The 16707-nt window shown below is 40.0% G+C and overlaps 1 protein-coding gene across 1 annotated transcript in view; it reads left to right on the top strand.

The window, feature by feature from the left end:
• The window catches only part of CHRNB3 (cholinergic receptor nicotinic beta 3 subunit), a 31448-nt gene extending 29983 nt beyond the window's left edge, over window positions 1–1465 (top strand). Inside the window, exon 6 of the mRNA XM_030312539.1 lies at window positions 1331–1465. Within this exon, the coding sequence (XP_030168399.1) occupies window positions 1331–1465 (135 nt within the window). The remainder of the gene's footprint in view (window positions 1–1330) is intronic.
• The last annotated feature ends 15242 nt before the right edge of the window (window positions 1466–16707 follow it).

The following is a 16707-nucleotide window of genomic DNA, read 5'->3' as shown; positions in this document are numbered from 1 at the left end:
TTATGGAAGACATTTTTTAAGGAAACATGTGTCTATACTTCATCTAGATACTACCTAGCATATTCTCTTACTATTTGTTGTGTTTTTCACCCATTGCTATAGAACTAACATTTCAGCTATTCTTTTTTTTTTTTTTTTTTTTTAGAGAGAGAGAGAGCACATGCTTGCAAGTGAGCACAAACAGGGGAGGGGTAGAGGGAGAGAGAGAAGCTTAAGTAGGCTCCATGCTCAGAGTAGAGCCGGATGTAGGGCTCAGTCTCACAACCATGAGATCATGACCTGAGCCAAAATCAAGAGTTGGAGGCTTAACCGACTAGCCACCCAGGTGCCTCTTTAGCTATTCTTAAGGGTTGTTCGTTGTTGTTTCTCTATCTTTTAAAAATTTGAATTCAAAGACTCAACTAGCTTTTTTAAAAATGATAAAAGTAACACATGATCAGGGTACAGAATTTGGAAAATACAAAAAATATAAACAGATTTAAAATAATTAATAATCCCACCACTTAAGATCGACACTTTAAACACATCTTTTTTGTGTTTTTCCCCAAGGTTTTATTCCTAAACCTCTATGTGTGCAGAATGCATTCTGGTTCTACATCAGTACCTATGTTCCCTCTCTATAAGTCCTGTTCTAGTCCATCTTCAAAAAACCCCATACAGTAGAAATGTGACATTTCTTTTCCTTCAAAAGAGGAAAACTGGCACCTGTCCTTCAGACCTCCTTGGCCTCTCAACTTGTTGCTGCTTTGACCTTGCTCTTATAGGCTTATTCCCCACTCTCCCCCAACTTCCCTTCCTCCAAAGGGACTAGATCTTCCCTCTCCCTTGCAGATTCCTGTCATCTCATGGTCACTTCTCCTCCACGCAGTTTTCTGGCATTCCAGAGATAATAGCAGCCATACCCACATGTGGAGTGGAAGAAAAGAAGGCTTATAATATTTGGCCATGAAAATTCTTAATTTATAAGCTTATGATTCATTTCATATATGAGGTCAGGAAGATCCTAGTAAGAGATACTGGCTTTTTATTTGTGGAAAAATCAGTCCTTTCCCATTTGGATCAATATTGTTCTACAAATGCATAAATGATTCAGTTGTTTCTATTTTACGTCTTCTATGTTGATGAAAATGTTCACAGGCTGTTTCCTTTGGGCACTGTTATTACGGAAGTCACGGGGGAGAATCTGAGCCTATGTTGCAGGGGATGTGTTAGGTGAATTTGAAAAATGAAGTGCTGTAAATCCAAATATTACTGTTTTTCAATCCCTTGAAATGAATTCAGAACAGTTGCCCTGCATATTGAATGGAAGGCATCTTTTTCTCTTTTGCAGGTAGTACAAGACTGGAAATTCGTAGCCCAAGTTCTGGACCGAATCTTTCTGTGGCTCTTTCTGATAGTGTCAGTTACAGGCTCTGTTCTGATTTTTACTCCTGCTTTGAAGATGTGGCTACATAGCTCCCACTAGGAACACATCTCCAGAGCAATCTAAAATACCATAAAGACAAAATCACACCTTAGAACTGACATCCAGCTAGCATGTACATACAGTACCCAAATGCATGAGCTTTTTGGAAGGGTCAGCGCCGTCCTCAGGGAAACTGAACACTGGTAAATGTGGGTTTGCCCACAGTAAATTCATGATTGCCACTGGAGGGAGTTGGGTTTAAGTAAAGCAGAACCCCCTCAGGTCCCTGCCTTGGCTTCTCCAGACGTTCATGGAGTCATATGGTCCAGGTCTGACATCACAGCCAGGACATGCTAGGGCTGCAGGACTAATGCCCCCAGGAAGCAGGACCAAGGATGCACACCAGGAACTCAAGGCAGTCTCTGAGTCAAGCTGTTTGTGTGCACAGACCTGGGTCTCCTGAATCTACTGGTGTCCTTGGTGGTTTTGCCTGAGTTTGCAAACTGGTGCCGTGTGTTATGCCTTTGTAGCAATGTGTATAAGCAAATCTCAACAACCCTCTGGGGAATCACACTGGTCCAACAGGTCTGGCACAGATCGCTTGTTATCGCAAAGATTCCAAGATGCCTGTTAACTAAAGCCCCTCCCCTTCCCCCCAACAAATGTGGTATTTGTTAAAAACAGTCTCTTGAATGTGGTAACCTTTAAGGCAGGTGGTATTCGTGACTTATTCATAACACTGTATAGTTTTTCTGATGGTGAAACTAGAACCTACTGTGAGTTGTGACTTGCTCTAAGGGCCATATCAAAATAACTTACAATAGAAACACTGTTATCTGTTGCCAAGAGTGCAGTCATTAAAATGCATTATCTTTTCCTAGAAAATAGAAGTACTGAACATTCTCTGATAATGGGTTTTTATGTCCTCACAGCCAGTCTAATCCATTTCAACAGTACTCTCAAGGCTTTCCATTCTGCTTTTTTTCTTCCTTTCTTTCTCTTCCTCCTCCTCCTCCCTCTGCCCCCTCCTCCCTCCTCTCCCTCCTCCTCCTCTTCTTCCTCCTCTTCCTCCTTCTTCTTCAGAACATTTAAGTTCTACTCTCAGCAAATTTTAATTATACAATGTAGTGTTATCAACTAGTCACCATGTGTTACATAAGATCTCCAGACCTTATTTATTTTATAACTGAAAGCTTATACCCTGTTGCCAATCTCTCCCTATTTTCCCTCCCCATCAGTCCCTAACAACCACTTTTCTAAGTGTCCACATGTAAGTGAAACCATGCAGTATTTGTCTTTCTCTGTCTGATGTTTCTCTTCTTAGCACAATGCCCTCTGCGTTCATCTATGTTGTTGTAAATGACAGAATTTAAGGCTGAATTATATTCCTCTGTGTGTGTGTGTGTGTGTGTGTGTGTGTAATCACATTTTCTTGATCCACTCATCCATCAACAGACACAGGTTGTTTTCATACATTGGCTATTGTGGATAATGCTTCAATGAACATGGGAGTGCAGATATTTCTTTGAGAAAATGATTTCGTTTCCTTTGCATACACCCAGAAGTGGATGGATCACATGGAGTTCTATTTCTTGAGAAACCTCCATAACTTTTTTTATAGTGGCTGTACCAACTTAAATTGCCACCAACAGTGAAAAGGGGTTTCCTTTTCTCTACATCCTTGACAACATTTGTTATTTCACATCTTTCTTATGGCAGGCATTCACACAGCTGTGAGGTGATATCTCACTGTGCTTTTGATTTCCATTTCCCTGATGTTGAGCACCTTTTAATGTACCTGCTGGCCATCTGTATGTCTTCTTTGGAAGCATGTCTATTCAGATCCTTTACCCATTTTTTAATTGGGTCATTTGGTTTTTTACTGTTGAGTTATATGGAATTTTTGTATAGTTTGTTAGTTTGCATACTAACCTCTTATCAGATACATGGTTTCCAAATATTTTCTCCTATTTCGTAGGCTGTCTTTCCATTTTGCTCATGGTTTTCTTTGCTGTGGAGAAGTTTAGTTTGATGCAATCCCACTTGCTTATTTTTGCTTTTGTTGCCTTTGCTTTTGGTGTTGAATTAAAAAAAAAATCATTGCCAAGATGCCCTCCTTTGTTTCCATGTGTCTCCCTGCCCCTCTGGGAGCACTCGTCACCCAACTTGCCAACTCCCTCTTGAAGATTCATCAGGAAGAGTCTGTTCAGATGCTTTTTGCCCTCCAAAATTGTTGCTGCCAAATTCTGATTTTAACTTGAAGTAATTGTTCTTTTTTCCAAGATTTAAATCTTAATCCATTCTGGACTATTTGGTTTGGGGCATGTTTCTCATAAACAGTTTACAGCTGAGACTTGGGGTTTAACCTTTCCACATGTATTGTTACCACCCAGATGGTTAGTCTTATTCATGCCATTTTGTTTTGTGTTTTCTGTGTAATGTTTTCTTGTCCTTTTTTTTTGTTGTTGTTCCTTTTCAGCTCTGACTGTATTTGTCTGTTCCTTCCTCTTTACTGGATTGAAAGTTATGCATCCATTTCTATTAATTTATTAATAAACATATTCAAATTTCTTTAATTGGTGTTGGGATTTAATGCCCATAGCCACCACTCTTGAAATGAAACAGTCCCTTTAGCACTTTCCCTTCCCCTCTTCTTTTATCACCTTTTATGTTTTGCTAAATCATCCAAAATTCTAATTCCAGGTTATTAATTTTTTATGTTATGTGTCTCTTTCCTCTGAATAATTTATTGACAATACATTTTGTCCACAACCACATTATAAACAAGTAATTGGTTTACTCATTTCTTGGTTTGCCACTTTTTTTTCTCCTGTTTTCCTCTTTACCTGATTTATTTCATTATCTCAGAGGAATACATCTCCAAGCAATTCTTTCAGAAACTTTTGAGAGTGGTTACCTTTCTGAATCCTTGCACTTCTGAAAGTGTAATGTATTCTGCTCTCATGGGTTGAGCATGGAATTTTGAGTTCAAAATCTTTCATCCTCAGAATTGTGAAGATATTATTCTACAATATCCCATGTTCTAGATTCTTTTTGTGAAAGTTGATTCTTTTTTTTTAATATATGAAATTTATTGTCAAATTGGTTTCCATACAACACCCAGTGCTCATGCCAAAAGATGCCGTCTTCAATGCCCATCACCTACCCTTCCCTCCCTCCCACCCCCCCCCCCCCATCAACCCTCAGTTTGTTCTCAGTTTTTAAGAGTCTCTTATGCTTTGGCTCTCTCCCACTCTAACCTCTTTTTTTTTTTCCTTCCCCTCTCCCCCATGGGTTTCTGTTAAGTTTCTCAGGATCCACGTAAGAGTGAAAACATATGGTATCTGTCTTTCTCTGTATGGCTTATGAAAGTTGATTCTTATTTATAGATTCCTATTTTTACCTTGATGAAACTCTTGGACTTTTCTTACTATCTTTGGACTTTAGAAATGTCACCTGAAATAAAAAAGAAAAAATGTCACCTGAATGCTGTATGTGTCTAAATACAGGGCTCTCTCTCTCTCTCTCTCTCATTCTCTCTCTTTCTCCCTCTCTGTTTTTATCTTGGCACTTGATGACTAATGTCTTTATTCAACTCATGAAAATTTTCTTCTCTAACCTCTTTTATTATTTCCTATCCTCTATTCTCTCTCTCCTCTCTTTTTGAAATTTCTAATAGAAGGATTTTGGTATTCCAGGATCTGTCTTCCATGTTTATTAATTTATTAACTTCTCTCATTACTTTTTACTTGTTTAATTGTTTACATTGTCAGCTTGATGATACCCCTGACTAATTTGATAGTCAGTCATTGTCTTCTCTGCTATGCAGCCCACCTACCAAGGTGAGGTTTTGTTTATTAATGGATGAATCATGGATGGATATTTGCTAATGGATGAATATTTGATTTCCAAGAACTCTAATTCTTATTTTTGGATGTCATATCTTCTATAATAACTTGGAGGGATACTAATTATAGTTACTTTAAAGTCTTCTGTTGTTTGTATTAACACTTTTTCTTCAGGGGTTACTTCTTCTACCTATACTTTTTATGCTTTTTGTGGTAGTTTTATTCCCATGTTTGTTGATTTTTGACATTGTTTGTTTACCTAACAGTGGAAATCATTTCTAATGACAGAATACCAGGCTCCAGTTGCTTTCCTTTACTGTCTATGTCCAAGAAAGCATTTTTCTAGAGTATGTGAGTAGCTCATCTAATACATTCAAGGAACCCTTTTCTTCATGCAGCCATAAATAATCTCGGGCTAAACTATTTCTAAACTAAACTATTTCACTGACTCCAGTGCTCACTCTGGTTTCTCATGTGTCAGAATGCCCACCAGATGGGACAGACTGTGAAAGCCACTATGAAAAGTAGAGTACTGCTACAGCTGTGCTTGGTCCTTTACTTGGTTACTCAACAATTATACCTGAAGTCTCCCCTGTGTATAATCTTAGAATTGTTAGAAAGAAAATAATTTCTTTGGTGGTCCCATCTTTCTTTCATGGGACCAAAATTCCACTGCTCTGTTAGGTTTTATCATAAACCTGATCTGTGCTGCATATTTCAGCTATTCTCCACCAATCTGGTCTGTGAAGATGCCTCAGCCAACTTTCCAGTGCAGTCATGGATGTATTCATTTTACATTTATTTTGATATATCAGTAGGATTTGGAAGACACACACACACACACACACACAAAATGAAACATATCAACCAGCCTTTTTTTTTTTTAATGTTTATTTTTGAGAGAGAGAGACAGAGAGACAGAGAGAGAGACAGAGCATGAGTAGGGCAGGGGCAGAGAGAGAGGGAGACACAGGCACTGGGCTCTGAGCTGTCAGCACAGAGCCCAATGTGGGGCTCAAACTCATGAACTGTGAGATCATGACCTGAGCCGAAGTCAGATGCTTAACTGACTGAGCCATCCAGACGCCCCCAGCCAGCCATTTTATACTGATCTTTTCTAAATCTCAATCCTTAATATATATGTCCAATTGTATATGGAGACTAGGACACTGAAAAATCACCACAGGTGACACTATGCCATGAGAAGAGTGTGGATCTCTTTTAAGGACTCTGATTAATCTTGACTTTACAGGCTGGTGGATGCTGGACACAATAGGAACTGGAGAGATGATTCTCTTAGGAATAAAATTGCTAATTATTGACCAAAAAAAAAAGTGAAGCACATCTTGAAGTCAGTGATCCACATATGTTGTTAGATTTGGCAGGATATCCACTCCAGTGGGGTTCTTCACGCCTTGCTGTCTATAATCTCCTGGACATTTGCACTGGTTTCCAAACTGTTTTTCCTGCTTCCAGTCAGATCTCCATCCTCTTCGTACCAAATAGCCCTTGCCCTTTTCAGACCTAATCTCTCCCTCCCTTGTGCCCTTGATCTCTCCTCCTGGATATGGTTTCTTTAATTACTCTGGCTGTCTTGTAAGGCTCCCTTTCCTAGGCCTAAAAAGTACCCAAATCTACTTTCATTTTAGAACAAACACAGGCCATAGTGAACCGAAATAATAGAATATTTTCAAATAGCCCGGACTGCTTTATTACAGAGATTCGTGCCATTCTAAAAACCTTCAAAAGTAGTTATAAATTCCAAAACAGAAATCACATTTATATATATTTTAAGTGTGTAAGAAATATTTAACACGGGCAGTTTATTTTTCAACATATACCAAATTTTATACCATAGAATTATATTTTTATGTGCTATGCACACACATTGTGGAACATGGGTTCCTTGCTTGGTCTACATATCTATTATTTCTCTGCACATTTTACTGGGTTTTTTAAAAGGGAGGGGCGCCTGGGTGGCTCAGTCGGTTAAGTGGCCAACCTCGGCTCAGGTCATGATCTCACGGTCCGTGAGTTCAAGCCCCGCGTCAGGCTCTGTGCTGACAGCTCAGAGCCTGGAGCCTGTTTCAGATTCTGTGTCTCCCTCTCTCTGACCCTCCCCCGTTCATGCTCTGTCTCTCTCTGTCTCAAAAATAAATAAACGTTAAAAAAAATTAAAAAAAAAAAACAACTCCTTCTTTAAAAAAAAAAAAAAAAGGGAAACAACATGGTGAGGTGGAAAACAAGACACTAGGACCCAAAGGGCTCTAGACCACCTATTAACTCACTCTGTGGGCTGTGGGGCCTTAGGTGGGTCACTTGCCCCCTCGGGGGTTTTAGTTTCCTGGTCAATTAATTAAAGGTTAAGACTCATAGTTCTCTCCTGCTCTAAAATTCTATACTTTGGAGATTTTCACAATTTTTAGAGCACACAACTTCTAATTAGAACTTTGTTTCTTTGGGAAAATGTAATCTTTTTACACTGCTTTAGAACAGGATTTGCAGGGATACATTGTGATGAAAATCAAGGCTTCCCTGCTTTAAATCCCTGACTGGATTGTGGATTCAAAGGGCAAATCACTGTTCTTTCCTTTATTGAGAACACTGTTGACTTTAACTCATTACTTAACTGTATCTAACTCATTAGTTTGCTAGATAAATGACAATACTAATCTTAGAAAAATGCATTTAAATTCAAATTCAGTTTTAAAGTTTGATAAATACTGCATGAAACACTTTCCACAGCAAGCCTCTTTCTGACCAGACACAAATACAGCAAAGGTCAAACATTTATATGTGTACACACAGCTTTTCAAATATGGAAAAGCATAAATATTTAGACACCTCAATAACCCAAAGATAGTAATGACAAAGGATAACTTTAAAGCAAAGAAATTTTAATTTCAAATGTATAACAAGAAAAATCTATGGGAGTAAAACCTTCCAGCTCTTGCAACCGGGGAGCAGGGGTACAAGAGCATGTGGCTCTGGGGGGCCCAAACAGACCAGCGTCAGTCACTCACTGCTGACAAAATCCAAAAGCAGAGAGACTAGTGGCGAAACCAGAAAGGAATGTATTTCCTTGAAGCCAACACCAGAAAGACAGCAGACTGATGTCTCAAAGACTGCAAAGTGCTGAAAATACGTTCAGATCCGTATAAGGAAAATGTGGGGCGAACGTCATGGGTACACGCAGGTAGCCAGTAAAGGTCAAGTGGACCAGTGTCTTGGAGTCTGTCACATGGGGTCTTGCTGGCCACAGAGCAGTCACCATTATTGCTTGAGGGACAAGAGTTTCAGTCCCCATCACGGATGCTGTGCCTGCAGCTAGGTCTTTTGCCTGAGTTAAGAGCTAGAAAGAATTTAATCAGTTAGAAAGTACAGACTGAGGTGAAAATGGAGGTAGATAGTTGAAGTCCCCCTTCACTACTTCCAACAAGTGGATGTTGTGAGACCCGTACAACTCTCCATCACAAGTGTAAGCGTGTGGGACACACACCTGCACAGACCCACAGAGAGCTGTCCTAAATTGTCCTTATCCTTCACATCTCTGCTCACACCCCACTTCATGAAGCCTTCAAAGAACACGTGGCCCAACTAAACTGCCTGTCTCTGAGAGCCTGCGGTGTTTTCAGGCTCTGCTAGAGAGTATAGAATGTAATTGTCCCTTTGTATCTTATCAAGTGAATTTTATTTCCTTAGTTATATCATAGCATATCGTTTGTTACAACCCCAACAGTCTCTCTAATAGAGCTGAGTACATGGTCAAGGCCTAATTAATATCTGTTGATTAATTTTTTTAATGTTTATTTATTTTTGAGAGACAGAGAGAGAGAGCACAAGTGGGGAAGGGGCAGAGAGAGAGGAAGACACAGAATCTGAAGCAGGCTCCAGGCTCTGAGCTATCAGCACAGAGCCCGACACAGGGCTTAAACTCACAGACCATGAGATCATGACATGAGCTGAAGTCAGAAGCTTAACGGACTGAGACACCCAGGTGTCTCATTCATTAATTAAACCAGCACCTAAAATGAGAGCAAACTTGTACTCTTCCTCAGCCTCTTCCAGTATTTCCAGCTGTGTGTGTGTGCTCTTGTGTGTGTAATTTTCAGTGTGCGCCTTAAAGAAACATTTCCTACATTAAAACATTTCTAAAATATTATTATACTTTGAAAAATTAATAATTCCACACTCAAATTTCTAACTAGCTGAAAAACAGCCTAAATTTGTAGCTAGCTTGTCTAAAGTAGCATTCAACCCATAGTGTTATGCCTCTTAAATCTATTTTTTTAATTTTTTTTTAACGTTTATTTATTTTGGGGACAGAGAGAGACAGAACATGAACGGGGGAGGGGCAGAGAGAGAGGGAGACACAGAAACGGAAGCAGGCTCCAGGCTCTGAGCCATCAGCCCAGAGCCTGACGCGGGGCTCGAACTCACGGACCGCGAGATCGTGACCTGAGCTGAAGTCAGACGCTTAACTGACTGAGCCACCCAGGCGCCCCCTCTTAAATCTATTTTAATTTCTTTCTTGTCACTGACTTGTTGAAAAGACCAGATCAGTTTCCTCCAAGAAAGTCTCATTTTGGGGGTTCGTCTGGTTGCTTGCCTCTGGTATCATTTAATGTATTCCTCTGTTTCCTATATTTCCTATAAATTGGAAGTTACGTTATAATTCTGGCTAAATAGTTTTGGCAGAAGACATCGGAGATTATACTGTGTAATTCATATTGTACCATGGGAGGATGGGAGGAGAATACTATTTGGCTATCTCATCATTAGTGTTAAGACTAATCTCTGGATCAAGATGATGACAGTCCGATTGCTCCACCTACCCAGTGGTAAATTTAGTAGTACAGCCTATGACAATAACACACAGCAAGGTTATGAAGTCTCTTACCTATGACCTTGGGCCCCTTAAAGTTGGTCTCTAACCAGCTACATTAGACTACAATTTCCACAAAGTAACATTTTTCCGCTGGCTTGAACCTTTTGGCTGTGTCATAATTCTTTCTCAGAGCACCTACTATTATATATTAAAGTGAAATCATTTCATGAACACCATGGTGACTACCATTTATGTTTAACCTAATATGAATTCTTCCTTTGCATTAAGACTTTCTGTCAATAAAATAATGGTGAAAATAAACGTATCATTACTTCTTTAGTTCATGGACAATCTTGGGTTTGGGAAAACTAGCCAAGAGCAGCAATACATCCAGTGGTGTATATTATCACACTCCAAGCAGAGTGACCACTATTGGGGTATGGCAACCTGGCCTGTTGTACAATTAGATGTGCCTCTGAGCTCAAAGGTAGTCTCAGCTTTGGGCAACAAAAGGAGATCCAGCCAGGCCAGAAGAATGCAGTATAAAAAGGGAAATCATATAAAAAAAAAGAATACACATTATGAAGATTAACTCAGGCAACCTTCTAAACAGCCCTCTGAGGAAAGCACTACCATCATCTCTGCTCACAGTTAAGGTCCTCTTCATGGGCAAAAAGTCAACCCTCAGGAGAAAAGAGTGCCAACAATCAACTTTACTCTTTCTTCTGCTGGGTGTGACAGGTGTGGTGTGTGACTGCCCCTCAAGAAGCCTGCTTAGCATATGCTCCAACCTAATGCCCTCAAGAGGGCTCTGATTTTTCATAGGCGGCCTAATGGGTATTTTGATAATTCTACATTGGCCTGTCCCACACATTGCAGGATACTTAACATCCCTAGTCCCCAGGCCTAAATGGCAATGGTCATTGCAACAAGCAAAAATGACCTTTTAGACATTTCCAAATACCAACTGGCAACAGAATGTGTGTGTGTGTGTGTGTGTGTGTGTGTGCGTGTGTGTAAATGGGGTGCAATAGCATTTCTGGTTCACAATGCTGGATACTGCTGAAGGGTCCAAATGACAGTTTAAGTCAAAAGGGGGGATGGGCAAAGAGAGGTGCTCAGACGTTGTTCCCCTGTTCTTGTTGGCCTATCCCCTCGCTACACACAAGAGGCATACCCTGGGCCCTGTGGAAGGATGGGGCTAGGTGAAGACATCCCAAGTAGATGCTCCCTAGGCCCTCAGGTGGTACCTCCATGCTTCTGAGTCCACTCCTTCCCTTCCCACTTCTCACACTTCCCCCCACCAGGACTTAGCCTCCTCTGGTATGACCTCAACCAACAGAAGGAATCAAGCACCAGTTTGTTCAGCCAAAGCTGCAAACTCATGTCCCTGCTACAAACTCCAGGCCCAGCACATGGGTCTTGTTTGGCTAACATGAGGACATTATTCTTGTTTCTTCATTTAGTTGCCACACTTTAAAACTAGGAGATTTTATATAAAAAGCTGGATTTTCAGCTTTTCTCAAAAAATCCAAAGTTAGGGGCGCCTGGGTGGCGCAGTCGGTTAAGCGTCCGACTTCAGCCAGGTCACGATCTCGCGGTCCGTGAGTTCGAGCCCCGCGTCAGGCTCTGGGCTGATGGCTCAGAGCCTGGAGCCTGTTTCCGATTCTGTGTCTCCCTCTCTCTGTGTCCCTCCCCCGTTCATGCTCTGTCTCTCTCTGTCCCAAAAATAAATAAAAACGTTGAAGAAAAAAAAAATTTTTAATAAAAAAAAAAAATCCAAAGTTCAAGCCCATACCTATATGCCCTGTTGCCATTAAAATAAAGCTTGACCTGACCTTCCCCCAAATAAGAGAGTATGTGCAGCTTCATCTCTCTAGCCTCATTTCCATTTCACTTGCATTACATGTCTCCCTCCTTCTGATTACTGTCCGTGAGAGAGGCTTTCTGCTTTGTAAGGCTAGTCTGGGGGTGTTGAGGGGAAAAGATGGGCCACCTCAGGTGAGTTACTATCTTTTTCTATTCCCTTCTCACAAGAGCGACTGAATTGCACTGGGGTCAGGGAAATCGTTTAAGAGTCAGGAGATGTGGAACCTATTAGCTGTGTGATCGTGGGCAAGCCACTCTACCTCTTGAGATTAAAAAAAAAAAAAAAGAGTTGAGTTAAATAACCTATGAGCTCCATTCCATCCCTAAAAGTCACTGATCTAATAGTTCAGATACACACTGATCTAATAGTTTAGACACTCCCATGCATGTGCACTTGTGTGAACACACACACACACACACACACAAAGATATTGATAATGAAATCATAACCAAGAAAATTCCAGGTCAATCCTAAAAGTCAAAAATCTCAGTTAACAAAGAGTTCTTTAATGTTTTACTGTCTTCATGACCCTTTATGAATTTTCAATCCTTGCTTCCCTTGTTCTTCTGAACAAATGCTGTGACTTCTCTCTAATTCACATGCTTATCTCATTTCTTTTGCATATGCTAGTTTGTTTACTTGTGAACACAAGATCCTCTCTCATCTGAGGATCACTGAGCAAACTCTGGAGAGTTGGGCTGGAAAGTCTGAGGTATGTTCATGTATAAAAGAAATGTAAAGAAGTCAGGATCAGGGTTTCCCTGCTCCTGGCTGGGAGCATTTTCCTCCCATCTTCCTGCTTTGCAGTTCTGGTAAGTCTTGTGTTTATATCTAATAAGAGGTTAATATCCAGAATATATAAAAAATTCCACAACTCAAATGCAATAAAAACTAACCAGATGTTTAAAGAGGCAAAGGACTTGAATACACATTTCTCCAAAGAAAATATGCAAATGAGGAGGAGGAGAAAGAAGAGGAAGGAGGAGGAGGAGGAAGAGAAGAAGAAGAAGAAGAGAGGAGGGAGGGGAAGAGGAAGGGGAAGAAGAAGAAATATAAATGGTCAAAAAGCACATGAAAAGATACTCAACATCACAATGATTAGGGAAATGCAAATCAAAACCACAAAGAACTATGGCCACTAGAAGGGGGAAAAAAGTAGAAAATGGCAAGTATTGGTGAGGATGTGGAAAAAATGGAGGCTTTGCACACTGATGGTAGGGATGGAAATGGTGCAGCCACTGTGGAAAAACAGCATGGCAGTTCTTTAAAAAATTAAACATAGAACTACCATATAACCCAACAATTCTACTTCTGGGTATAAACTCCAAAGAACTGAAACTCAGAGATTCTTGTATGCTCCTGTTCATAGCAGCATTATTCATGACAGCCAAAAGGAAGAAGCAACTCAAATGTCCACTGATGGATCAGTGGGTAAACAAAATGTTGTAAATACATACAATGGAATATTATTCAGCCTCAAAAAGCAAATAAATTCTTTTTTTAATTTTTTTTAATCTTTATTTCTGAGAGAGAAAAAGAGAGAGCAGAGCATAAGCAGGGGAGGGGCAGAGAGAGAGGGAGACACAGAATCCTAAGCAGGCTGCAGGCTCTGAGCTGTCAGCACAGAGCCCGACGCAGGGCTCAAACTCATCAACTGGGAGATTATGACCCGAGCTGAAGTCAGATGCCCAGACAACTGAGCCACCCAGGCGCCCACAAATAAATTCTTATGTCAACTGTACTTCATTTTTTAAAATTTAATTTATTTTTTTAATTTACATCCAAGTTAGTTAGCATATATTGCAACAATGATTTCAGGAGTAGATTCCTTAATGCCCCTTACCCATTGAGCCCATCCCCCCTCCCACAACCCCTCCAGTAACCTTCTGTTTGTTCTCCATATTTAAGAGTCTCTTATGTTTTGTCCCCCTCCCTGTTTTTATATTATTTTTGTCTCCCTTCCCTCATGTTTCGTATCTTAAAGTCTTCATATAAGTGAAGTCATATGATATTTGTCTTTCTCTGACTAATTTCACTTAGCATAATACCCTCCAGTTCCATCCACGTAGTTGCAAACGGCAAGATTTCATTCTTTTTGATTGCTGAGTAATACTCCATTGTATATATATACCACATCTTCTTTATCCATTCATCCATAGATGGGCATCTGAGCTCTTTCCATACTTTGGCTATTGTTGATAGTGCTGTTATAAACATTGGGGTGCATGTGCCCCTTTGAAACAGCATACCTGTATCCCTTGGATAAATAGCTAGTAGTGCAATTGCTGGGTTGTAGGGTAGTTCTATTTTTAATTTTTTGAGGAACCTCCATACTGTTTTCTAGAGTGGCTGCACAAGTTTGCATTCCCAACAGCAGTGCCAAAGAGATCCTCTTTCTTTGCATCCTCACCAACATCAGCTGTTGCCTGAGTTGTTCATGTTAGCCATTCTCACAGGTGTGAGGCAGTACCTCATTGTGGTTTTGATTTGTATTTCCTGGATGATGAGTGAGCATTTTTTCAAAATGAATTTCATTTGATTTTTTCAAAATTCAAAAAATTGAGCATTTTTTCATGTGTCGGTTGGCCATCTGGATGTCTTCTTTGGAGAAGTGTCTATTCATGTCTTTTGCCCATTTCTTCACTGGATTCTTTGTTTTTTGGGTGGGGAGTTTGATAAGTTCTTTATAGATTTTGGATACTAACCCTTCATCTGATATATTGTTTGCAAATATCTTCTCCCATTCTGTCGGCTGCCTTTTAGTTTTGCTGACTGTTTCCTTTGCTGTGCAGAAGCTTTTTATTTTGATGAGGTCCCAGTAGTTCATTTTTGCTTTTGTTTCCCCTGCCTCCAGAGACGTGTTGAGTAAGAAGTTGCTGCGGCCAAGGTCAAAGAGGTTGTTGCCTGCTTCCTCCTCAAGGATTTTGATGGCTTCCTATCTTACATTGAGGTCTTTCATCCATTTTGAGTTTACTTTTGTGTATGGTGTCAGAAAGTGGTCCAGGTTCATTTTTCTGCATGTTGCTGTCCAGTTTTCCCAGCACCATTTGCTGAAGAGACTGTATTCCATTGGATATTTTTTCCTGCTTTGTCAAAGATTAGTTAGCCATACGTTTGTGGGTCCATTTCTGGGTTCTCTATTCTGTTCCATTGATCTGAGTGTCTGTTTTTGTGCCAATGTCAACTGTACTTAAATTCAAATTAATTATTTTTTTAAAAGCAAAGAAATTCTGACACATGCTATAACATGGATGAACCTTGAAGACTATACTTAGGGAGATAAACCAGTTACAAACAGACAAATAGTGTATGATTTCACTCATATAAGGTACCTAAAATACTCAAATTCATGGCAACAAAGTAGAATGGTGGTTGACAGGGGTGACAGGGTGGGGAGAGTTGGGATGAGAAGTTGCTATTAATGGGTTCAGATTTCCAGTTTTACAAGATGAGAGAGTTCTGTGGATGGATGGTGATGAAGGCTGTACAACATGGTGAATGTACTTAATGCCACTGAACCGTATCCTTAAAATGGTGAAGATGGTAAATTTTGTTATGTGCATTTTACGATAATTAAAACTTTTTAAACAATGATATTAAATATTGATTTGGCTTAATACTAAGAAAAATGTATGAAGTAAACCAAACCCATTGTAAGAAAGAAAGATAAAATATAGATATGATCACAAATATGAGAGGCAGTAAACATATTTTAAAACAGAGTTCCAGCTCAAGTTCAAGACCTCTGCCTGGTACACCACAGAGAGCCTTATGCTCCTGGATAAGGTAGACAAGGAAGAACGAACATGAGGTAATAGAAGTTATGGAGTATCAACACAATGGAGATTATGCAATCATAATAAGTATACTTCAATGTAGAGGCCATTTTTGGGCAACGGGCTTGAGCAATGGAAACCTAAGCAAGGCAAAAGGGCCCATGAGGACTGCCAGCCATTAAGTGACCCACCTCAAAATGGCCATAGGCCCTAACTGACCAATGGGCTACTTACAAATAGGGACAGGTACCAAAAAAGAGAAAATTGCATATGTTCCCCATACCTCCTCATCTTCCAGCTTTAAATATGGCCTCTACCCACTGCCTCCTTGCAGACAGTCTCTCCTCTGCTGTCCTGCTCCCTGGCCCTGTATTCAATAAACCTTTATCTCTGTTGTTCTGCCTTGGATGAAAATTCTTCCACTGCCTGCACTGCCAACCCCCACAAAGTCAAGACACCCCACATTCAAGGCTACGTAACATCTTGGAAAAATGTCGCCTGACATGTTTTGAGAAAACAGCAACATACAAAATTAGAAGGTAAAATTGAAGTGTAAAATTATGGGTGCACAGAGAAGAGGATGAGACGAGAAAAGGCAGAAATGAAATTAGTTTCTTTGTTAGAGTAGATTTATTTTTTTCTGCTTTGAAATACATCTTTAAAATTACAATAATATTTATACAACAAATATGAAGATAAATTAGAGTGGAATAAAACAGAATTCCCAAGGTGCTCCTTCTCAGAAACGGTATTGCTCCAAAAAGGTACAAGATCACAATTTCTTGCAGAAGAAATAACTTTATTTGCAGTCTCAGCTACAATGAACATATGGAAACTGCTGGCAAGAACAGACACCTCTCTGACCTGCCGCAAAGCCTGCTTCATGTTTGCATGGCCATACCACATCATGCTCTCCTTATTTTGGCTGCTTTAGTTACATTCCCATGATACCTGGTCTTGGAGATCTTTGTGTTTATGAC

Source organism: Lynx canadensis, chromosome B1 (genome assembly GCF_007474595.2).
Source record: "Lynx canadensis isolate LIC74 chromosome B1, mLynCan4.pri.v2, whole genome shotgun sequence".
Classification (NCBI taxonomy): domain Eukaryota; kingdom Metazoa; phylum Chordata; class Mammalia; order Carnivora; family Felidae; genus Lynx; species Lynx canadensis.
This window is presented reverse-complemented; position numbering and strand designations above follow the sequence as displayed.